At 57.7% G+C, this 23,786-nt stretch overlaps 1 protein-coding gene across 2 annotated transcripts; it reads right to left on the reverse strand.

Annotated features, from left to right (window-relative positions):
* Nucleotides 1-1,921: 1,921 nt before the first annotated feature.
* Nucleotides 1,922-23,738, reverse strand: NOL4L (nucleolar protein 4 like). Of its 2 annotated transcripts, none has more exons than XM_030463218.1 (8): nt 23,577-23,738; nt 17,381-17,522; nt 7,619-7,890; nt 7,031-7,216; nt 6,760-6,951; nt 6,551-6,673; nt 6,109-6,310; nt 1,922-4,453 (listed from the first exon to the last, which is right to left on the reverse strand). In XM_030463218.1, exons 2-8 carry the CDS (start codon nt 17,487-17,489, stop codon nt 4,254-4,256), a joined length of 1,284 nt encoding a protein of 427 aa, XP_030319078.1. In that variant the 5' UTR covers nt 17,490-17,522; nt 23,577-23,738; the 3' UTR covers nt 1,922-4,253. The 2 variants fall into 2 exon arrangements, with proteins under 2 accessions (XP_030319078.1, XP_030319079.1); XM_030463219.1 differs by lacking the exon at nt 23,577-23,738 and adding an exon at nt 23,115-23,203.
* Nucleotides 23,739-23,786: the final 48 nt, after the last annotated feature.

A 23,786-nucleotide genomic window follows, 5' to 3' on the forward strand; every position in this document is an offset into this window, starting at 1 on the left:
GAATTAAAATATTAAGCCACATTTACTGGAAAAATCCACAGTATATAACACAAATAACTCTTATCAAGCTCGTTGAGGAGGAAGTGCTCATCTGCTTAAGAGCCACATTAAGTTGCATAGGTGCCTATCTGCAAAAATATCATTTCAAAATGAATCAATTGATTGAACAATAAAGTGTCACCTTTCAAAGCTGGACTAAGTGCCATACGCTTCCTGTGGGAGCCCTCGGGAAAGCACCCACTTCCCAAAGGGCTCCCTCTGCTCCCCCTTTCCTCGGGACACGGCTCGGGTGGGTTCACCAGCCTGGGACAAACGTTTCCAGTCCTGCTGCTGGATGTTCCCCCCGGGGCTCCCCTGCTCGCAGGCACTGGTTGAACCCCACGCTGAGCTTCCACCCCCAACCTCGGTGAGGAGGAGGATGGTGAAGGAGCAGCCTGGGGGAGGGAGCTGAGCAGCAGCTCAGCTCTCGGCTGGAATCGGAGCCAAACTGAAAATTGACTACTGGGGGGGGGGGAAGTAAAATAAAATTAAAAAATACAATAGCTTGTGCAAAACCCAAAATGGCTTAAAAGTGTGGGGTGTCGGTGGGTGTGAGGCTGTGGCTGGGTTAAGCAGACGAACTGGGTGAGGTGCATCTTCCTCCTCAACAGCCGGTCTGGCAGAAGACAGAGGGGCCGGGAGTTCTGTACATGTAAACAGTACACTTTCACTGAGTCCAAAATTAGGAGCAAAAATACAAAGGTTCACATTGGTCTTAGGTAGATACAGGCGAAGAACTGAGCTGTACAGCTCCCAAACAACCAAACAGAAGTTTCTAAAGCACCACTAAATTATATAAAAATCAGACCATGGACGGATTGTAGTCGGTATTCTGGTGAAGTACTATGCTACCTTGTAAAAAGTTTTACAAAAAATTACAAATCAAAAGTATATTTATTAACCCTCTGAGTTCAAAGCAGCATTTTTTTTTTTTTCATGAACTGGTACTAAATCTGATGGCCACTGGTGGGGGGGAAGTGGCCCTCTGGGGTGGGGAGGTACAAGTTACGGCTGCTCGCAATCCCGGGGACGCTCTCCCATGTAGAAACCCCCTCGTGGGAACTGCACATCCAGGGCAGGATGGTTGTGTTTAAAATTAAATTAAATTAAATTATTAAAAATAATAATAATAATAATAATAATAATAATTACAAAATTATCTATTTTTCTTGACCAGTGATTAGCTTTTCTTAACTGAAACCAAGAACATCCAGACCATTTGCTAACCCGGCATTCTCCTGCCACCTCTCCCAGTATCTGGAATGCTGCTGTATCCTGCTCCTGCTCGGTGCTTCTCGGTGAGAACCCGGACTGGTGATTCCTGCCCCTGTCCTGCCTGGGGAGAGTGCAGGAATGTGGCTGTGAAACAGTCCTGGAGCCCAGGAGAGCTGCAACTGAGCACAGCTCAGCTGAAGAGCTCTGAGATGTCTGCAGAGCTCACTCCAAAGAAACAATAAAGCTGTGGCTCACAAAAGGAAAAAAAGAAAAAAAAAAAGGTAAAAAAAAAAAAGCAGAAGATCCCTGACAGAAACTCGTAGTCAATCCCATTTTTTTCATAGCTTGTCACAGATGTGGCTGTCACCGGGGCTTTGGAAAGCTGAGTCTGTACCATTCAGCTGCAGGTTCTGAACATCAGGTGTGAAGACAGAGCAGGCTGGTGGACACCTTCCCACACAGCCTGACCTGGGCTGTCTTCTACAGCAGTTTAACAAAGTGTAAGAGCTACTCCACTTCAAGACATGCTAAGACAAGTTCAAAGGTGATCTGATAACGACAGCTAAAACTTGTATAAATAAAACGTTAACCAAACTGTAGCTGATGGTGATCTGTCCATGAGCCCCTGGGTAACCTCTTTTTTTTTCTTTTTTTTTTTTTTCTTTTCTTTTTTTCAGTAAAGTGATGGCAAACGTATGGCTGAACGTTCTCCATGGCCTCTGCCGGGAGGAGGCACCGACTGGGGTGGGATAGCATGGAGAGGGAATTCCGGGACAGGGATTGTCTCTGCCTCTCCTTCCTTAACGTTAAGACTGTCACAAATGGCTGTGGTGACATGGGTTTTTTTGTCAGAAGTTTGTTACTTCATGGTATTCACACAAAAATAAATATTTACATAAATTCCAAGTATGGGAGGATGCTGTGGACAAACCGAGCGGGCTCGGGAAGTGCTGGGGAAAGCCTGAGGCTGATCCCTGGCTCAGGGGGGGTCGGTTCAGTGGCTGCTGACAGCCCCCACCCCACTCCCTGCCTGCAGCGGGCAGGGGGAGGACGGGCTGCCCAGCCCAGGCACCCCTCAGGTCTGACCCCACCTCTGCACTGAACCCCCTGACTGCACCCCACGGCCGGGGCTGGGTCCCTTTTCTCCAAATGCCACGGGAAGTTGAAGGTTTGGGGAAAACAGTGAGTGCCAGGCTCATCCCCACTGCTGCAGGAGCCGGAGGCTTCTCAGGGCAAGACGAGGAGCAGGGCAGAGGTTTTGCTTCTCTTCCAGTGTGGGGGGTACAGAACTCTGTTTATCAGCTACTGAGGAACTGCCCGGGTCTGCTCCTGGCTGGGAGCAGCCACTGCCACCGAGTTCCAGCCCACACCGGTGGCACCAGACACCCCCAGGGCACGGCAGCCACCGGCTCGCAGCAGCCAAAAAAGAGGAAAAATAATTAAAAAAAAAAAGAAGCTGTCTCCAAAGAGAGAAAGTATCTACCTTGAAAAGGAGCCTATAGGGGTTCACACTTCTCATATTCATCTCTGGTGGTGAGGGCTCCTGCCCGGGCAGGGACTGGGGGCAGCGGGGGGGCCCGGCAGTGGCTCTGCTGCTCTGGTGGTTCCGGAGCACGGTGTGGGCTGGGTTGGGTTCTGTGCCCCAGCGCAGGCCCTGGGGTTAGCAGCACTGGTAGGAGGTATTGCACTGAGCAAAACGAAGTGCATCATCGGGGTGGGGGTGGTAACAGGGCCATGGTCATCGGGTGACGGTTCTTCCACACTTTGGGAACTGTGGGCTTGTTTCAGGACTGTGAGCAGGGAGGATCCCGGGCCCTGGGGAGGACTTGGTGGGTTCTGCTGCTGAACGTTGCTCATCTCCAACTTCTGCCAAGCCACAGGGGGCTGGTGGGACTCAGCAGAGCCCTGGCAGCAGCCTTTATTGCAGCTTTTATTGCAGCCTTTATTGCAGCCCTGCAGCTCCTCCAGGGTTGTCCCAGGGTTGGTTCCAGAGCCAGGGCTGGGGGAGCAGCAGTCCCAACCTCCTCAGCATGGTCCACGGGTCTGTGACACTCCCCATCCCCCAGGCCCAGCTGGGACAGTCCTGGAAGAAGCCCACAATGGAGTGTGAGGTAGAGTACGGGTGGTGACCGACAGACAGTGTTTCTCAGGTGATTTCCTTCCTTCTTTCCTTCTCTGATCTGCAGTGACTTAAATGAGTACAAGACGTCCTTCTAGCTGGAGGTCTGCTGAGCCTGCTGAGGCTCTCAGGGGGTGCAGACCCCACTGCTGCTACGGGACAGCTCAGGACAAGGCTCTGAGCAGGACACTCACTCACTCTGCTGGCAGCTGCCACCTACGCCTACCAGAGGCTGAGCAGCCTCCAGGTCTGGGGGCTGGATGGCAAACTTGCTCCCCATGGGCTCCCCAGAGAAACAGGCAGAGCTGCCTGGACATCAGTCGTGTAGTGATATGGAATGTGTTATTTCACAGGAATAAACTCCTTCTGATCAGACAGACAAAAAAAAAAAAAAAAAAACTGGCAATCTGTACAAACTCAAAAGAATCCATTTTCAGAAAAATAAATTACTAAGGGGGGAGGAGGGTCCATTTCTCAATAAATATGTGATTCAGCTCACCTAAGACTCGGAAATTATCTGGGGACAGGAATCTAACATTTGGGTCCACAAAGGTTATTCTAAATACATCTGCAGCCCCAAACCTCCCCAGGCTCCCTTCTGCCCTTCAAAGTCCCACATCCTTCCAAGCCGTAGGTTTGGCTTCTGCTCGGCCGGACGCACGGGTGTTGGTAGGGTTCAAAAAACGTGTCCTTGTGCCTGAAGTCCCAGGTGCTTGGAGTGTAAAACAAAACAGGTCTTTTGGATGCCACTTTCTAAAACTACGTGTACCCGCCGCTTCACGGGAGGACGATGCCGGTCCTGAGCAGGACGTCTCCGGGAGCCTCTTTCTAGCAGATACAAATTGTCTTCTCGACAGAGGAGTGACGCGGACACGGGGACTCAGTTCTGCTGTAAAATGAGGTTTTCCAGTTCGTCTGCAGAGCGCAGCAGGAAGGCCGCTGACTCTCGGTAGCCGGCGATGAGCTGCCGCACGGCGCTGATCTCCGTGGGGCTGAGCTGGGCAGCCTGCATTCCCCTGCTGGTGCTGTTGGAGGGGGCTGTGCTGGAGGCCCCACCTTTCATGCTGAGATCGGTCGGACCTGCAGAAAAGCAGAAAAGCATCAGTCGGGGCTGTCCTGGCACCACGAGAGCCCGGCAGGAGCTGCTGCTGCTCCCGCACCTCTGGGCTCTGTGTCCTGGGCCCTGGTTCTGTAAATGAAATGAAACTCTGCAAAACTTATGATCTGCCTGACGGGCAGGGAGAATTTTTCTTGAAGTCTGTCTCTGCTCCACCTCTATCACATGTGAGGTACAGAGCCTGAGGAGTGATACTGCCAGGCCCTGGGGTCGGAAGGAAAACATCCAAGGAAAGCAAGGCTGGAGCAGCAAATGGAGTGGCATCAGCAGAGGACTTCCATGGCAGGCTAAGCAGCTGCACAGGGGAGGAGGAAAAGGAGGAGGAGGAGTGGAAGGAGGAGGAGAAGAAGGAGGAGGAGGAGAAGAAGGAGGAGGAGGAGAAGAAGAAGGAGGAGGAGAAGGAGAAGGAGGAGAAGGAGGAGGAGGAGGAGGAGCTCTCATGCGAAAGCAATTTCCCTGGACAGAAAAGGCAGCAGGAAACCAATCCCACTTCCCGGCTCACCAGGGGGAAGGAGCTGGCTGTGGGGATGTGGGTTTGAGCCTTAGGTGGGGGATGGAGGGAGAAGACACTTCTGGGCAGCAAAGCCCCGCAGGCTTTCTGCTCGGTGAGGGGGGAAGGTGCAGTCCCTGCAGTGCTGTGGCAGCTCCCACCTCTGAAGGGCTGGCAGAGAGCTCGGGCACTGGGGCAAAAAGCCATTGCAAAGCAGAGCTTTAAAAATCCATTAAAAAGAAGGGAGTTGCTGCTGTTGCCTCAGCCAGGGCCCGTCTGCTCCTCTGAGAGGGCTCTGCAGGTTCACTGCCGAGGGTGCTGGCAGGGTGGGGGTCAGGGGTGGAATCCCCGAGGCTGCAGGGATTAGGTCTCAGCAGCTGGAGGCCGGGGCGGGATCTTTATTCAGGGTTAAGAAGCATTAGGAAGGGATGATAAGAGTTAATCCCAGACAGGCATCTCTCAGGGCTCCGGAAATCACATCTTTCCAAATCCTCACTCCCGTCCGGGCAGGCAGGGGCAAGGCAGGAGCCCAGAGCACAATGGGGCAAGTGAAGGCACCCCAGAAATTGCCAAAGGACCAGCTGGGGACCAACGTGGGCTCCAGCCCCTCCTGATACCACTGCCAGGAGAGCAAAGCCAGAGGCTGCTGCCCAAGGGGAGACCCACACCCCTCTGGCTCCTCCTAATCTGCAGCAGGAGCTCCCAGACTTCCCCAGCCCTGTCCCCATCCTTGTCCCTGTCCCCGAGAGCAGTCCATGCAGGCTGGGAAAGGAATGGTTCATACCAGCAAGGAGATCAGGGTGGTGATAGGCGCCTGCTGCTGTTACTGATTAACAGCTGGTACAGATTATAGTTTTTTTTAAGTGACACTCCTTCCCTCCACCACTGCCACCCAAGTCCTTCCAAGTTCAGTTCCCCAATTAACCACCTGCTGGTGAGGCCTCCACCAGCTGCAGGAGGAGCTTTTGGAGCAGTTTTTGGAGAGATGCTGCTGTGACCAGGCTTGGTGGGAGCAGCCCCTGCCACATCCCCAACGACCAACTCAGCCACCCAGTGTGGGATGCAGGGTAGCCCATGGCATGCTGGCAATGGCCAGGTGGGCTCCCCGTGCCACATGTGGCTACTCACCGTTACTGTGGTTGCCTGTCTGGAGGGATGTGGGTGGCTGCAGGCTGCCCCCCAGGGACCCGTAGCCACGGTAGCTGTAGTTCAGGCTTCCGTTGATGTAGACCGGGTCTTGGGAGTAAGATGAAGCTGGCAGTGAGTAGGAGGAGTGGGTGATGGCTGTGGAGTCTCTGGAGTGCTGCTTGTCTAAAGCGATGGGCTCGTCCTGCACGGGGGAAACACAGACTGACTCCAGTGAGGAGCCTGGAGGGATGGGATGGGGACACCCGGTCTCCCATGGCCACCCCAAAACCAGTGTCCCCATCCCCGCTGACCTGAGTCCTGGAACACACCATGGGGCCCTGTTCTGCAGCCCTCCTTTAAAAAGGCATTTTTAAATGCTTCACCCAAATGCTCAGAAACTTCTCTTATTTTCCCCATGCCCACCTCCACCCGGAGCACCCACCTGGGAGGTCTGGTAGATCTCCAGCCGCATCCTCTTGGCTGCTTTCCGCGTTTCGCTCTCACAGGCGGCTGCCAGGATGTTCTCTGCCATGGCCGAGGTCAGGTGTGGTGGTGTGGGCCTGGTCTGTGGAGACACAAGCAGAGGAGGTGCTCAGGGAGGTGCTGGCCCAGGAGCAGTGGTGAGCAGTGGGTGGTGGGGCAGGCACTCACCATCTCCATCCCGTTCTTCTTCATGCGGCGGCAGGACTTGAGGTAGGTGCGGATGCGTTTGCGTGCCCGCTCCTGGAACTCGGGGAATTGCCTGCTGCAGGACTCAATGATGGCCTGGATCTTCTCCTTGGGCTGCTTGGAGATGGGAACCATCCTGTCCAGGTTCTCATCCACGAAAAGGCGCACAAACATCTGGAAAGAAGATGACAGAGGGTGAGAACAGCAGGACAGGAGACAAGGGGGCTTGCCCTGCCCACGGAGCCTCCCTTACATTGAAGGCCTTTAGCCTCTCTGGGTCCATTCCCTCCGAGTCATTTATCTTATCGTTGTCTTCATGGTCATCGTGGTCATCATCATCTTCATCAGCCGTGGGGGCTCGGCCGACGGTCAGGTCCTCGGGGCAGCCACTCACCTCTGTCTTGATGGAGTCATAGCTGCCAGAGCTGTATGGAGGGGACTGAGAGGAGACAGGGGTTACAGTGAGCAGTCCCTGCCCCGGTCACAAGGAGAGAGACCCTTCTCCTCTCCTCTCCTCTCCTCTCCTCTCTTCTCCTCTCCTCTCCTCTCCTCTTGGCCCCTTCCCTGATGTTCCCCTGCAACCCAGGGAGATGAACCCACAGCCAAACTCCCCTGGGTGCCAGCTCCTGCCTGCCGGGGCAAGGGGGTACACGGTGGCTCCTTCCTTCCCTGCGAGGCTCCAGCCCCACCAAACCCCTGCATTTTCCTGGCACAGGGCAGCAGCCATACCCCTGCCTGGCATCAAGCACCTCATGGTTCTCCCGGTGTCCCTGGTGTGGGGACACGTGGCTGCCCTGCCTGTCCCAGCACCCACCCCCAGCACCCCACAGCCCAGCCCTACCTCTGCCGTGGTCTTCACCGCGTACTTGACCCTGCTGCGCAGCCCGTCGGCACTGCAGCTGTCGGACTGGTAGGAGGGGGTGACATGGGCAGGGGCCAGCTTGTCACAGAGGTTGATGGGTTGGTCATCGGCAGAGGCAGTGAAGTCCATGGGGGCCGTGGTGCCATTGCCGTTCATTTCGGGGAAGGCGCTGTCGCCCTGCGTGCTGCTGGAGGTGGAGGGGTTCAGGGTGGAGGAGCCATTCCCGCTGCAGCTCTCTGAGGAGGAGTCATCTGCAAAGGAGGACCCGTGGTCATCCCCAGGGCTCCCCAGACCACGTCCCTGAGGTGGGTGAATGGCTCTGCCCCCGTGGCATCACCCTGCCCCGAGCTCTGTGCTGGGTGAGCTGCCATGGGTGCTGCCAGGAGGGATGGACACCAGTGCCTGTGCCTGCAGGGCCATCACTCAGCTGCTCCACACCCCTCAAACCACACCAGATGCTGCTGTGCCCTGGTGTGTGCCCCGGGCCGCCTGTCCCTGCGGCAGGTGACAGTGCCCACACCTCCACCAGGGCCACAGCGCCTGGGCTTGAATAAGAACTTTGGAATTTGGTCCTTTTCGGTTTCTGTTTGCATTGCAGGGAGGAGAAAGGGGCATTGCCCCTCCCCAGCAGGTCCCTTGCCTCCCAGCACAGTCCTCAGGGCTGGGTGCAGGGAGGCAGGGGACGTGCTGCCCTCAGAGTGCTGGGGTGTGGGGACAGCACATGAGGATGGGCTCGCTCAGGCAGGAAAACCCGGAGTTCATCCCACCTGGAAGCACCTTTAGGAGCTGCGGTCCAAGCGGTTTCCTTGGAGGCACCAACATCTCTCCTTTCCCACTCAAAACCCAAGTGACCTCCTGCACCCTACATGCACGTTCCTGCTTCCCCTTTTCACATGCCCCAGGACCGACCCACAGCAGTCACTCAGCCACCCCTTTTCCCCACCACCCACCTGGGCAGAGCTCACACCACAGAGCTGCCCCGCTCCTCTCTGGGCTCAGATCCATCCCCAGCTCCCGCCTCACGCTGCTCCAGAGAACAGGCCCTGCCTGCACCCATCCCTGTACTCAGCCAAAGAGCCCAGCCTTGGGGCCAGGCATGACATTTCCAGACTGCTCATCCCTTTCCCCTTTCCTCCCCCTGGCTGCAGTAAATCCTTTATTTCATTCGGTGCCTCCGCGAGAGGGAAAGGGCGAAGCACGTGGGGAGCCGCTTCCTGCGCGAGCTGCCGGGCGGCGAACAAAGAAGCTGCGGGCGGGCAGGAGCAGATGGCGGGGCCCAGCGCCTGGCCTGGCCCCCAGGACAATGGGATGGGGCTGCGGGGTGGCCCCTGCATCAACCCGGCGGCTCCTGGCACACGGGTGCCAGGTCCAAAGGTGTGCGGGGCACGGGGCGGCGGGACGGTGCCCGGGTGCTGCCACCCACCCACCCTCCTCCCCCCGCCAGCACCCATGAGAAACTTTAATTGGAGGCTCATGGAGCACTGCTGTGACCCCGCAGCAGCCCAGGACTTTGTATCCCTTAAAATAAACAGACTTGAGGACACTCGGGCATCCAAGCCGAGTGCGGGGGCTGGTGGGGGCTGCTGCCCCGTGTCCCCAGCCACCCCGACAGCCCTCGCTGCCCGGCCAGGCGCCTGCGCCAAGCCTGCTCCTGGCCCCGAAATTAGAAGGTCCCTGCTCCAGCTCCCCCCTCGGCACAGCTCCCTCCCCCTCCTTTCCCTTGTGCTGATCCACTTATTCGTCTGAGCGATGACCAGAGCTGACCTAATCCCGGGGTGGTGTTTATGTGCCGGGTGCTCCAGCATCACCCTGTCCGGCTCTGTGTGCCAGGGAATGCGGGGCTGGCTCCGGGGGGTTCGGCAGCCAGGACCCGGGGGGACCCCTCGAGCAGCCCCCCGGGACAGGCTCTGCTCAGCTGTCTCTTGATGGGGCTCCAGTGGGTGGCTGCTGCCCAGACCGGAGCTGCAGGGCTTCTGCTGGTGGCCGTACCTAAAGGGGCAGGACGCTGGGGACACTGCCACCTCCTGCCCACACACCCTGTGCCCTGGGAGCAGTGCCAGCCCCGTGATGTCTCCTGCAGCAGCGGGCAGGTGGCTGGAGACAGGAGGCCACCCTGCCCGGGGATGGATGGCAGCCGTCCCTCCCCCTGCTCCACTCTCCACGCCAGGCGAGACGGGGCTCCCAGAGGGAGGCTCCAGCCTCATCCAGAGATGCCTCTCGCAAGGATTAAGGAGAATTATTCCCCTGCACAGAGACACAAGCTGCATGCCAGGCCCCACCATCAGCCCAGGCACAGCAACAGCACTGCCAGGCAGGGCCAATCACCACCATCCCACAGGGACCCCCTGCCTGCTCCCGGCAGCCCCCAGCATGGCACTGAGTGGGGGCTGGGGCCCTTCCGTGCCACCAAACCCTGCTCGGCGAAGGGGAAGCCTGGGAGATGACTGTGCAGGTGCCCTGAGCATCCCCCACCTGCCCTGTGCATCCTCAGCCCCCTCTGAGCATCCCCCTCTGCCCCTGCCCATCCACCTCCCACCTCTCCAGGCTCTGCCCCTGCAGCCTCACACCAGGCAGCAGCCTGGGGGGGAGGGATGGATCACACCCCACCCCCCCGACTTCTCAGCGTTTTGTGTTGCACAAAACACACACAGCAGCTGCAAACCAGGTTTCTACCCGACTCTGCTGCATTTACAAACCTTGGGTTTGCTACAGCCAAAACATACTGAAAACAAAGAGGAAGATGTCTCTACAAAGCGGTCCGGGTGGAACAGGAAAATGAGAGAGGAATCTAATGTAAGGGACCTGCACCTACTGAAAGAACAGTTCAGTATAAACCAAGAATGAACACAAGCAAATAACAATGTTTGTCAACCCACTAGCTACAGATAATTTTCCTATCCCTATGTTTTTACAGGTTCTGCTCCCACAGAAGCTCTGCATACAGAGTGCTCGGGTGCCAGGACCAGGTCCAGGACACACAGTGACAGGGCCATGTTGGCTGCACTCCCAGAGAATCACCATTTTGGTAAAACCCACCAAACTTCTGAGCTGGGAGAGGTGTTGTTTTGTTGTTGTTGTTTTTTTTTTCCTCAGCAAGTACCCACAGCTCACATCCCAAGCAGAGCTCCAGCAGCAGCAGGCGAGCAAGGCCAGGCTGTGCAGCCATGAATATATTCATTATCCAGCAGCACGAGCCCGGGGAGCTCCCTGCTCACGGCTGGAGCTCGGCTGCACGAGGAGCCCCTCTAATGAGGATAATTGGGAGCCCCCCTGCTCCACCCCCGTGCCCTAATTGAAGCAGATGGAACCGTAAAAACAATGTCACTCCTAACCGGTTGGAGCTTTTGGTCAGAAAAAGGAGTATTTCCTTCTCCTCTTTCATCCCTTGGAGCCAGAGCTCCGCAGGATGGCCGCAGAGGAGACCCCGGACCTGCACCAGGCACCCCTGGGGGCTCCACGGAGGCCACGCAGCCTCCTTGGCCCCATGGTGGAGGGTGAGGCCGTGACTGGGCGAGGGGCGATGTCAGCGAGGAGGCCACGGGAAGGAACCTCCTGGTTCCTCTCTCCCTGGCGGTGCCGAGCCCAGGAGGGTGAGAAGCAAAATGGCTCCTTGGGCCTCGGTGCTGGAGGAGGAGGGGATCAGTCACTTATTAAATGAATTAATCAGGGCTCAGCGTTTTCATTTTGAAGAGGCTGCTGGATTATCCTTGATTTCTGTGGCGCTGGATTTGCGGAGATCAGGAGGGGAAGGGGTGATTTCCAACACCTGCTCCCCGGGAGATTTTACGGCGGGGAAGTGGTTGGGTTTAACGTCCCCGTCGGCGAAGGCCACCGCGCCGCTCTCCAAAGGCAGAGTTAAAGATGAATGGGGCAAATTGTTCCTCCTCCTGTCACATCTCCAGAGCAGAGACAAAACCCCTTTTGACTCAGAAAACAATGAGCTTATGTAAGAGCCAGCGGCCCACGGAAACCCCGCCACAGCCCCGCACCGTGGGGTGGGCTGGGGGCTGCCCGGCACTGCCCGCACCCCAACCGGCACCGGGGCCTCGGAGCTCGGCTGCCACGGCCACCACCAGGTCCCACTGGTGACGCTTGGTCACCCATGGAGCCACCAGCCACCACGGTGGCGGGGCGATGGCAAAGGTGGATACTCCCACCCGATTCTCCCGGTGCCACCGGAGGGGACGGTCCCATTTCCACCCCGCCATGGGCACTGCTGGGGCTGCAGCCCCAGAGCGTGGCTGCCTGGGGGGTGCAGAGCATCCCACCACCCACCCGCCTGCAACAGCGGCCAGGAAGATGAAAAGTGCCATAAATTATTCACTCACAAAAGAGACGAGAAGGGGGGGAAGAAGGGGAGGAGGAAAGCCTGCGAGGAAGGGATACTTAATACAAATTAGAGAGACCGAGGGGGGACGGGGGCCCCGTGGGGGGCCACGGTGGGCAGCAGTCACATTCATTAGGTGCCCCAGGGCTCCAGCACCCACAGGCAGCAGAAGAGGCCTGGCCATGCTGGCTGCCATGGCCACCCTGACTGTTTTCTCCAGGTCCTGCCTCCAGGACACACAAGAAAGCACACAGCAACGTCACTGGGCCGGTGGAGCAGCGGGGCTGGCCAGGGTCCAGTTAAGGCACTCTACTTCCTGTCTTCCTTCGTTAATGCAAACCTCGTTATGTCCCAGACAAAGTGTCCACCCTCTGCCCCCCTCCCCGGGTCCCTGCCTGTGACCAGAGTCCCTGAGGAGGCAGACATCTGGCAGGGATGGACACAATGGCCGGACAAGGCAGCCCTGTGCCACCAGCTCCCCAGCATCAAAGGTGCCCCCCGGTGCCATCCCCCCCTGGTTCTGCTGCCCATCCCGAGGGAGCAGTCCCCTCCAGCACTGGGACCTCACCACTCCGGCCCTGCCATGGACATTTCCCTGTTCACCAAAGTGGTTCCCACTGCAGAAAGCAGCCCCAGCACGGGTGTGCTCTGTCCCTCGGTTTCCCCACCTCCTCTTGACCCCCATCCCTTCTGCCACTGCTCCTCCAGCCACCTCCCTGCTCGAGGGGTGCTTGAGCAGGTGGGGAAGGAGTTGGTGCAGACTGAGCCTCTCCCTGTGCCACCACCACGGGCAGCACCCGGATCCCAGCACAGGGAGGGGACACGCTGTGGCTCTGTGCTGCCCGGGCACTGCCTTTCCCCTGCCAAACAAACGGGTTTGGTGGCTTTGGGCAGGGCTGTCACCAAGCTGGTGCCTCCAGCCCAGACTGTCACCAAGAGACCCTGCTGCCCAGTCCCAGTCCCTTGGGCAGGACAGAGTGGGTCTGTCCCCAAGTCACTGGGCTCTGCAGCACTCCCAGACAAGGGACACACTGCGGGGCTCACCCTGCTGTCCCTGCTCACCCCTGCACCTGGGGGTGCTCAAATTTGGGGAGAAAGGTGGGGACACGGGCTGCCCACAAGCTTGGTGAACCTCTCTGCTGCCTAGCAGGCAAAAGCCCCCACAAAACTCAGCAGCCAGGAGGGAGCCTTGAGCTGAGTCCGGGACATCAGGCTGGAAAAGCCACCACAGCCCCACACTGTCCCTGCCACACTTCTCAGCCTTGCACCAGGAGAAGGCAAATTTTCGAAAGACACCAAAAGGAAAGTGTTTATTGCTGGCCAGGGGGGGTCTTTGCTTGGGAGAAGATGTGCACGAGGAAGAGGAGAAGGAGAACAGAGCCAAAACCCCAGACTGCTCAGGCAGGGCAGTGACATGCTTACTGATGTCTCCTGTGGGGACAGCATGGCGTGGGGACACCCTGGGGACAGAGGAAATCTGTGCTGAAATAAAATAAGATAAGGTGATGTCTAGCTGTTGTAAAGCCTGGACACTGGTCCTAGTCTTGTTCAGACTCCCAGCTTGGGCTTCTGGGAGGGTGAAATCCAACCCTGGTGCAGGAAGCCCTGAAAACAGTGAGGATTTTGCAGTCTGGGTCTCAGGGCTCACAGAGAACCGGGAGCCACACGACACCCGACGCCTCCTTGGAAGGTGACCCTGCTGTGGTGACATGAGCAGGGTGCCACAGCCCGGGTGCCAGCTGTCAGGAGATGCAGGCCTGGAGCAGGATGTCACAGCTGCCCTGGGGACCCAGCCTGGCCTGAGGGGTCCTGAGGACAGGGGCTGAGCTGGCCCTGCTTCTGCTCTGCTCTGCACTGAGGGATGCTCCCCTCCCCAGAGCACCCACCCAGGGTGAGGTGGGTGCTGCAGGGAGCCCAGTGGGGTGCAGGGCATCACGGGCACCTCACCAAGTGGTGTGACCTGGACCTGTGGGACATCTGTCATTCCTGAAGAGGTGACAGCTGTGCTTGGGGACAGCTTGGTGCTGTCCCTGCCAGCCCCAGGGCAGGGTGTCCAGAGGAGGAACTGTGTCCTGAAATAATTTCTGCCTGCATGTCCTTGAGGTCCCTCCCTGGAGCACTCCTGAGGAACATCCCCAACACCCAGAATTGTTCCCAGACAGCTGCCTCGAGGGATGTCCCCGAGGAGCACGTGCCTCTGCAGATAAGTAGGTTAAGAAAGTCCTTTCTCTAAGGTCTGGATTAGCCACTGCTGCTCCAGGCAGAATGGGCTCCGTGGGGACACTGCCAGTCAAGCGAAGGCTGCACGCAGGGACCTCAGCTGGAAGGGGATCAGGCCCAACAACCCTGTGCCCCCCACACAGGAACACAGATCTTACACCCAGGAGCCTTCCCTGCTCCTCAGAGGATCAAACAGACCAGGTCACAGCATCCCTGTGACGAGAGGCCCCGCTCAGCCCCAGGCACCAGGACACTGGAAAGGTTTCACCATGCTGCACTCGCCCGTGGGCACAGAGATGGACAGAGCCACCTGAGGCTGCTGTGACACGACTAGGACCTGGGACAACAACAGGCACAGGGGACAAGGAGACAGCCCAGCTTCCAGGGTCACTTCACTCCAAAGGCGTGCTGGCTGCCACAGACACATCCCTCCAGGATGTCCTGCACAATAGCTCCGCTCCGGCAGCAAAGGGCTCGTGTTGATCTGGCTGCTGCTTTGGGCAGCCGACGGCTTCCTGCGGGCACAGATCCTGTGAGCAACATCCGACAGGGAAGGGATGCTGCAGGGAGCTCCACGTTTTCCGTGCTGGGGCCCGCAGGATGAGTAACAAAAGAAAATGGAAGGAGGGAGTGCATCGCATCGCTGCTCCAAGCTGCATCCTGCATCCCACCTCGCATCCCCCAGCCCCAGCTCTGCTGCCTCTGCTCTCCTGATGGGGCCTTCTCTGTCCCTTACCCACCAAAGTCATTGGGTCTGACTCGTTCTCCCTCCTGTTCCAAGGGCTGAGGCTGCATGGCTACACTGGGCGAAGGTTTCTGGGCACCGAGACAAAAGAAGGTGTTGGCTTTCATCCCGCTGCTTCTTACCTCTCTGAAGATCTAGCAGATACCTGCATATCAAAGCAAGGGACAACAGTTCCCTGCTCTGCTCCCTCTCTGGATTTCATATTGCTCTGCTCTGTGCCATAAGAGAGCAGTTGCTCCTCCCAAGCTTCTGACAGAGCTGGACTTGGTGCTTTAGTACTTTAAATGTGACTTTTTTTAGCAAGCCTGTCAGACAATGCTGCTCTCCAACCAGGCAGCTCTTCATTAAAACTTCATACTTTGGGAAGCCTCTCACAGAAGACACACTTCAAGCATCCCATCCATCAAACAGCAGCAGGCTGGAGCAATTTACTAACTCTGAAGGATTTCCAGAGGGAGGAGAGTACCAGGTCCTGAACAAGTTCCAACCCAAAGCAGGTGGTGTGTGATCAGACCTCGTGCTCCTTCATTGCTCTGTGCTCCTCTCCTCCAACCCCCTGCTACCCTCCTGGGCTGCTCCATCATCCTTCTTCCCTTCTCAGCCCCACAGGGGTGAGGAGCCTTGGTCCTGGGCAGGAGCCATGGTTTGGCAGAGGGATTGCAGCATTTGCCTGTATTTTAGAAGTCTGACACAGAGCAAGGACATTCACCACAGTGACAAAACCAGAATCCTCTTTTCTGTCCCATGAAATGCCCATGAAGCATGACAGCCTGATGGAAACCCCAACACCTGGCTTCTACTTGAAGGATCTTGCTAGTAACCCTGGGCTTGGCTTGCTGACTCTGACTCCATCACTTTGGATGTCCCTGCCTGGTTTAACCTCCTGCCTGTCCTGGGGCAGTCAGGACACTTGCATTCCTCCCAAAAGGAAGGGACTCCTGGTGTGCTATCAGTCACCACTGAACCTTACAAAAGAAATCAGAGGAACCAAGAAGAGCCCCAAAGAGGACACCTCCTTCTGAAGAAAAACTATTGGGCATGAAAAATGAGAAGCATTTCCCAAGAGGACAGAGGGAGAGAGGGGCTTCAGCTTTAGTGAGAACATCTTGATTTGCCAGAATACACGAGTCCCTTATTAAATTATTATTATGTTGAATAAGAGTCTTGAGCAAAGGGATTAAAACTGTGTCACTCTAGATTATAAATGAGACATGGGAATCCAGTGGTGAGGAACAAGCTCCAAGCACAAAACGTCCCAACCAGAGTATAACAAAATTCGGGGGTTACAGAGTGACCCACCCAAAACCAAACGTCCCTCCTGATGCCCAGGGTACAGCCCCAACACCAGGCCCTGCACAAGCAGAAGTATCAGTGACCATCCCATTGCTGGGGACATGGTGCAGCACAGGTTTCACATCCCCACCAGGGCTGCCTGGCTCTGGAGCTGGGGCTGCTCAGTTCAGACCAGCAGTGTCTCAGAACTGGAGCTTGCAATAGAAACCCAAGTGCCACGAGGTGCTGGACTGAAGGGAGCAGCATCCCTGCTGTCCCTGATGCTGGCCACACAAGCAGCTAAAAGCCACCCCAGGGAGACCTGCCAGCACAAAAGCCCTTTCTTTCCCCTGGGGTGCTGTTCCAGTTCCCTTTCTTAAAGCAGCACCAACCCAGCCCGGGTTGTCCCTTGACTCCTGCGCTCCCTTCCCACTCTTCCAGCAGTGGCCAGACTGGGGACAATGAGGGATTCAACCTCTTGAGCAAAAGCCACTAACAGTCCAACTACTGAGTCCTTCCAAGCATCACAGAGATGAACTCTGACCTGAACCCTTAGTTCCACCATTTATTTACTTGCTCTTTTATTTTAAACCAGCACATTTCACAGAGGTAACACACCACCTCTCTTCATTAAACCTTTCCTCCCACCCAGCCCACGTGTGCCACCTTCAGCCCCTTCCAGACACTTGCACAGACCCCCACGTCCACCCCACCTATTGCAGATGACACAGTTCTTGCCTGGGGGATCCAACACACTGTCTAAGGTGTAGCTTTCCAAGCATGGAAAGCTGTGACCTGCACTGCACTGCCTTGGCACCCTTCCTGCAGCAGGGCAGCCCGCAGCTCAGGACCAACAGGGCTCTGCTCGTCACACCTGGGAAACTACAACATGATGCCATAGGAGAGAATTTGGTGACCTCTTTCTGGAGGACCTGGGAGCCACAAGGACCTGCACAAAGACCACCATCTCCAAGCTAGAGAGGGCCCTGGATGAGCAGGAAGCCAGAGGCTAAATGGGAAGGACTGGGAGTCGGCGCCGCTTCAGAACCTGTACTGATACGAAATCCATCCTACAGGTGGGACACCTGATCAGAAAGGACTGGTTAATGTTTAATAAGTCACAAAAAACATCCCAGGGCAGAGGCGCAGAGCACTTCCCTCCCGCTGGGGCACTCACCATCCTCCTGGCCGTGCAGGTTCTGCGGGCTGCGCATGCTCTCGTCCTGGCTGGGGCTCAGGCTGGAGTTCAGGTGCTGGTCAGCTGAGATCCATGTGGAGTCGTTCATATCAAAGTCCTCGCTGCTCACCGATGTCTCATCCTGGAGGCAAGCAGGAAAGGGTTAAGTCCTTGAGCTATTTTCTTCCTACATTTTTCTGGCTTTGACATCTCCTCACCACACTCCTTAAAAACAATTTGGTGGGCAGCTCCTGCTCTCCCCAAGCAGAGCTGCTGGCCCCTCGAGCTGCCCAAGGCCAGGGGCAGTCAGAGACCCTTCTCTCTGAGGCTGGGTGGCCGGGCAGGAGCTCTGCTTCCTGCCTGCAGCCTGCCTGAGCAATGGCACTGCCTCTAATTGAGGACAATTAGAAAGAGCTCGCATCCTGTAGGAGCGGATGGCCGAGCCCTGGAGTTTACCCTTTAATCTCCATCCACCCCAGTGTCTCTCTGGCCAGGCAGCAGCACGTGGGAACTGAGGAAGGGGTACAGCTCCACTGAAATGGCTCCAGAAAACATCTCGGGACTTTTTTTGCGACCAAATCATCTGCTGCTGGATCACCAGAGGACTAGCAGGGGCAGGGAGTGGCTGGTGGGGCTGACGGGGATAAGGGCACCAATCCCCAGCACCTGCACTGCTTGGCACTGCAGAGGAGGCTCCCAGAGAACAGCCCCGAGAGACTGCTCCCCCAGCCCTCTCCCAAGGATGTCACCTCCCTAACCTCTTCAGGAATGACAACACACACCTTGGGAAAGGGCTGGGGGAGCGAGGTCCCTGGCAAGGCAAGGACATCCCAGGGAGCTTGGCCAGCCACCCGCTCCCTGGCGGCATAGATGACATTCCTCTCTCCCACTCCTGCAGCTGAAAGGACATTTTCTCTCTCCCTCTCTCTCCCTTCTTCCTAACCTTTACAGTACTTCAAGACACAGCCCTTGGATCACTTCCAACGCCGGAAAGGTCAGCCACAGGATTTCAAAACCATCATCATAAAGGCAGCACTGAGATCCTGAATGAGAGGAGGGGCTGCAGGACCTCCCCGGGCTCAACTCTCCAAACATGCAGTTTGGGAGGAAACAGATACGTGTCCCCATACGAGCATGGTCCTGCTGGTGATCCCTTTTATCTGCCTTCCTCTCCTGCCCCCCTCCCAAAGCAATGGGCAGAGACTGCATCCAGGTCCCTGGGGTGGAGGGGAACACCAAAAATGTTTCCAAAACCACTTCCAACTGCACTTTTCTTTGACTGAAACATTTCAAAGGCTTGTAAACTCTTTTCTCCTATTTTTTTTCCCCTCCTCCTGGTCCTGAGATAAAACACAATCCCCACTCCCTTTCCGTGTAAGAAAAGCAATTGGCAAGCACCCCTCCAACCTACGCCTGCACCTCATAAAAACTGCCCCGTCTGGCCACTGCTGGCTGACAGTTTTTATTGTGAACAAACAAATGTCTTTACAGACAGGTTTGTGCTTTTCCTCTCTGCTCCTCGTCCCTGCACACACATCTGCTGGCTGGAGGCTTGCACCCGCCCCAGCCCGCTCCCTCAATCTGCCTCCCGGGGAGTTTCCTGGAATTTATGGCTTGTGAAACCCCAGAGGCATCAACGGATGGGGCTCAGCAGCCCCACACACACCCACTGCTGGGATGGAGACCCCCAGAGCTGCCAGCCAGGTACCCCCCGCAGCCCCCCAGGGCAGGCAGAGCAGGGGAGGGGGCCACAGTGTCCCCAGGGCCAGCACTGCACCACTGCCACGCCAGCCAGGGAGCAATCCTGCCTCTCCAGAAACTCCATTTTGTACGTATGGGAACAGAACTGTGAAGGTCTCCCTCCCTGCTGCAAACCATAAACAGACTCCTTATTGTAAGCATTTGCAGGGAGGCAGCCACCCTAATATCTGGCCTTCCTCACAAGGCTTACCCAAGATTACTGTCAGAGCTTAAGAGACAAACGCAAATGCCAAGGTCCTTGCTGCCCACAGTCTCACCTGCCCCGTGTGGAGGAGGAGCCCTGGGAACCACCCCTGGTTCAGGGACACCCGGGCTCAGCACCCAAACTGCCACCCAGGAGCCACCCTACTCCCTGTGCACTCAGGAGGTGACACCAGGGGTGCCTCATGTGCACGTTGTGTGAAGAGCTCTGTAACTGCATCCAGTTCTCCAGGAGCAGCAACATTTGCCTGTTATTATAAACACCCTGGGTACCAAACCAGACACTGATAAGCTATAGACACTCAAGTCAAACAAGGCCAGCACACATCCATGAGCCCAGGATGCAGCCACCAGCAGAGGAGCAGGAGCAGGCTGCTGCTGGGGACCCTGCCAGGCAGCCCCGGCCCCATTCCCCAGTGACACTTCCTGCTGTCCCACCAAGGACTTCTGCTTTCCAGCACTGACACCCTTGGCCAAAATGCCAAGGGGACAAACCTGCAAACCTCCCAGCAGCACACAGCTCCTGCAGCCCATCCCATTCCATCCCATCCCAGGGGAATGCAAAGCTGATCTGTGCAGATGGCATCAGGGTGAACCCTTCACAGTAGCAGGGAATGTCCAGAGCCAGCAGCAGGAATTGCTGCTGTCCTGGGGCAGCCCCTGCAGCTCTCCCCATGCCATGGTGCCCCAGAAGCTCCACACACCTTTGCCTTTCTTCCCTGGAGCAAGAAAAAGGCCCCGACCTCGAGCCCAGCTCTGGCTGACCCCATCACTGTGGCTCTGGAATCATCACTGCAGCTCTGGCATCCTCGGATACCACTCAGCTGCATCCCTCATGGCTTGCTGGGACACTGGGGGCCACCAGCAAGTTCCTTCCTCAGGACAGCCCTCGGAGACCTAAAGTTGAGTGTTGTGACTTCCTTATGCTGCCCGCCAGCACCAGCAGTGACTCCTGGCACTGTCCCTCTCACACCAGGGGTGATCCAGGGACAGGAGGTTCTGGCAGCAACTCCCAGAGCACCCTCTGCCCAACCACAGCCCAGGGGCAGCCACATTCCAGTCACTGGAGTGGAGGGCCAGCAGGACAGCACATATCCTGGCATCAAAACATGGGGGCACCAGGGCAGGATCAAAACCTCAGCTCTCAGTTTGCCCTGGATGCCCAGAACCTGTCTGAAGGCTGAGCCTCCAAGGGGCTCCACCATCCAGCCAAACAAGGAAGCGTTTCTCAACAGCAGCAACAGCTCCAACTCGGAGCAATACGGTAAATCTCATCTACCCTTCCACCCTCTTTTGGCTTGCAAGTCAGGCAGCTCATTCTTTTTCCTCTCTGGGGTTCTCAGGAGAATTCTCTCTGCTAATTTCTTCTTTCCTGTAAACAAACTTCAAATGAAACTTTCATTAGAAAACAGAACGCGATCCATTACCAGCGCCTGCCTCCGGACCGGCCGCCCGTTCCCCAGTCCCACGCCACCGGTGGCACGGATGGAAGCGACGGTGGTTGCCCCAACCAGCCAGCCCTGAGCCGAACCCCAGCGCTGCCTCCCTCCCCCCCCTTCCTGCCTTTCCCAGCTCTCCAGAGAGATCTCCTCACCCCGCAGTAAAGTCCCATCGCTTTGTTTCCACCGTTCAAGGGACTGAGCGATCAAGGGTCAGGCAGTGTGCGTGCAGCTCCTCTTCTGCAAGGGGAAGTCGGATCCTGCTGGTGCATTCACACACAGGCCACACCCAAACATCGGAGCAGGGCTCCCGGCACCGTGCAGGGTTTGGAAAACAACATCCTTGCTCCTCTCCTTATCTACTGTCCAACATTCACAGCTGCCCTGCAGACACCCACGGCCAATATTTTCTGAGTGGCAAAGGCAGACACTCGCATGGGCAGGACTCACACTCGGTGTTTCTGTCCCACTTTCCATTCACCAATCTTTGAGCCCCGTGCGCGCACACGTCCGCTGAGCCTCTCAACTTTCCTCTGAGTTAGAGAGGTCCTCTTCCTATGATAGAGCTGGAAACCCCGGGTACTGACAGCTTCCCTGGCTGGTCCAAGAGCACAGCAAGTCGCTGGCAGATCCAGGAACACAATCAAGACCTCTGGACTGCAAAGAACTGCCAGACAGTGTTTCTCCACCGGCGGCTCTCCTTCCTGGAGAACAACCTCCCCTAGTGTGGGCTGGAGCAGGACAGGGGGGGAAGCTACTCTTACAACCCTATCTCGTAAATATATGCAAGGCTATCAGTAACCTGCTTATTTTACAGCCAGGCTCAGTTTCTCAGGGACTGCCTTGCAAGTCTCTCTCCAGTCACTTACAGGCTGTGCCTCACGCTTAATATTCCAGGCTCTGACTCTCAGGATAGCTTTTTTTTTTTGGCTTTTTTTTTTTCTCTTCGAGTCCTTTTATTTTCAAACGTGTCCTTTCACACCACAGCCTGCTATCCCGATGGGACTTCCTTCCGCAGAGCAGGAACCGGGGCAGTGCACTGTGAAGCTCCCCAGCACCCAGCTATGCTCAGCTTCCCACCAGAAGCAGCCCTGTTTTTAGAGTCAACAAAAGGCCACTCGTGACTGCCAACCCCCGAGCTGCTTCACCACCCTGCCCGGCACAGGCAGCCCCCAGACCTGCCCAACCTGGCCAGGGCAGAGCTCTGCCAGCCAGGGCAGCAGCACGGCGTGGGGACGAGTTCTTGGGAAGGCAACCTCATCTCCCCCTCAGCGACTGTTTAAACCCAGCCCTCTGAGCATGCCAAGAAGGTATTGAACCAGATTTGACCCTAACTTAACCAGTTCAGCGCAGAGAGAGGCTTACTAATGGAAGATAAAACACCCCAGGTCAAAGATTGATACTGCAGCCACAAATAGTGTGGTGGTCACTGCTTCAAAGAGCCCGAGGAGCCTCCACGCACGCTGGCGGTGGTGGCAGCGAGCTGTGACTGCGCTGCCTACTCGTGTGTGCAATTCACACACCAAACAGAACATCCCCAGCGCTCTTTGTCAGGTCACTTACATCCTTATTTGCTGCAATTTCTGCTGATTTCTACAGGACGCGGCAAAGGACCCGAGTATTTGTTAGTTCCCAAAAACGGGCAAAAAGAGTTAATTCAAACGGCAAATGGAAGAGGAAGGGAGGATCACCGCCTCCTCCTCCCTCCCCCTTCCCTAAGAGCTCTTCTTCTGGGAACCCCCCCCGAGGAGGGTTCCCACCGCCCCCGAACCGGAGGGACGGGTGGAGAAGGAGGCGGCCCTGCAGCCCCTACCCGCAGCCCCCTGCCCGTTCCTGTTCAACGGGGAATTGCTGAATGCGGGGTAATTCCCGCGGGAACCGGAGTTGTCCTGCCCCATGTACCCCCCTGGTGCCCCGTGCCCGCCTCCCCAGCCCCTGAGCTCCTTCCCGGCCGGGCAGGCGTTTGCTTCTCCAGACACGGCGGAGGATGCTGCCTCGATCCCCATGGACGGCGCGATGGGAACAGGCACTTTGCTCCGGCACCGGCACCGGGAAGCGGGAGCCTTGGGGGGGTGTCAGAGGGGTGTCGGGCAGGAGTTGGTTTTGGAAGGGGGTGCCGAGCAGAGCCGAGCGGCCAGGGATTCCCCCGCCCGCGGTGGGACGCGGTTCCCACGCGTGTCTCCCCGCGGCAGCGGCGAGCTGCCGGGAACCGGGAAAGGGTTCCCGGCCCGGCTCCCCGCTCGCAGGTAAATAAATAGACCCGCGATAGAGCCTTGCCCGGAGCCGGGGCTGGCGCACGGGGCTCGGGGATTGACACGTAAGTAGGGCTTTACCTCCCGGGAGGCGGCTATTTCCAGCACAATCCCCGCCCGGGGCCGGGGCGGGCGGCGATGGCGGCGGGGAAGCCGGTTCCCGGGAATTGATGGGGCCGGAGCGCTCCCGCCGCCGCCTCCTCCCACTTTTCTTCTTGCGCTTTTGTGCTCTTCCGGGGATGGGGGGAGCCGCGCCGGGAGCGGGGAAGGACGCGCCAACCTCTCCCTCCCCCGACACCCCCACCCCGACCCGACCCCCCCATCCCCGACCCGCAACTTCCCGGGGAAACGGGGCGGCGCGGCCGCTCCCCTCGGAGTTGGGGCCGGGCCCCGCGGCCGCCCCCCCGCCCCGCCCCCCCGGTTCTCTCCCCCCCCCACATCCCCAGCAGCCCCGCGGCCGCGTGGAGCCCCCCCCTCCTGCCCCCCGCATCCTCCTCCCCGGGCCGGGGCCGGAGCCGGAGCCCCCCGCGGGCCGGCGCTTACCTGGAGCGGGGCCTGGAGCCTGGGGGCCTGCGCCAGCCCGGCGGGGCGGAGGGCCGGAGGGAGGGGGCCCGGGCTGGCGGAGCTCCGGAGAGGCTGACAACCAGCTGCTGCCCGGGGAGAGGGGCCGGCGCTGCCGAGCGCGTCACTCCCGGCTCCCGGGGGGGGCGAGCGGGGCCCGGCCGCGGGCGGAGGGGGCGGGGGCGGCGGGGG

Source organism: Calypte anna, chromosome 20 (assembly GCF_003957555.1).
Source record: "Calypte anna isolate BGI_N300 chromosome 20, bCalAnn1_v1.p, whole genome shotgun sequence".
NCBI classification, from domain to species: Eukaryota; Metazoa; Chordata; class Aves; order Apodiformes; family Trochilidae; genus Calypte; species Calypte anna.

Coding starts and splice junctions, on each gene's coding strand:
- NOL4L (XM_030463218.1), bottom strand. CDS start 17,489: ATGAACGACTCCACATGGATCTCAGCTGACCAGCACCTGAACTCCAGC. Junction 6,311..6,550: donor AGATCTACCAGACCTCCCAG/GTGGGTGCTCCG, acceptor TCCCCCGTGCAG/GACGAGCCCATCGCTTTAGA. Junction 4,454..6,108: donor GACAGGCAACCACAGTAACG/GTGAGTAGCCAC, acceptor GCTTTTCTGCAG/GTCCGACCGATCTCAGCATG.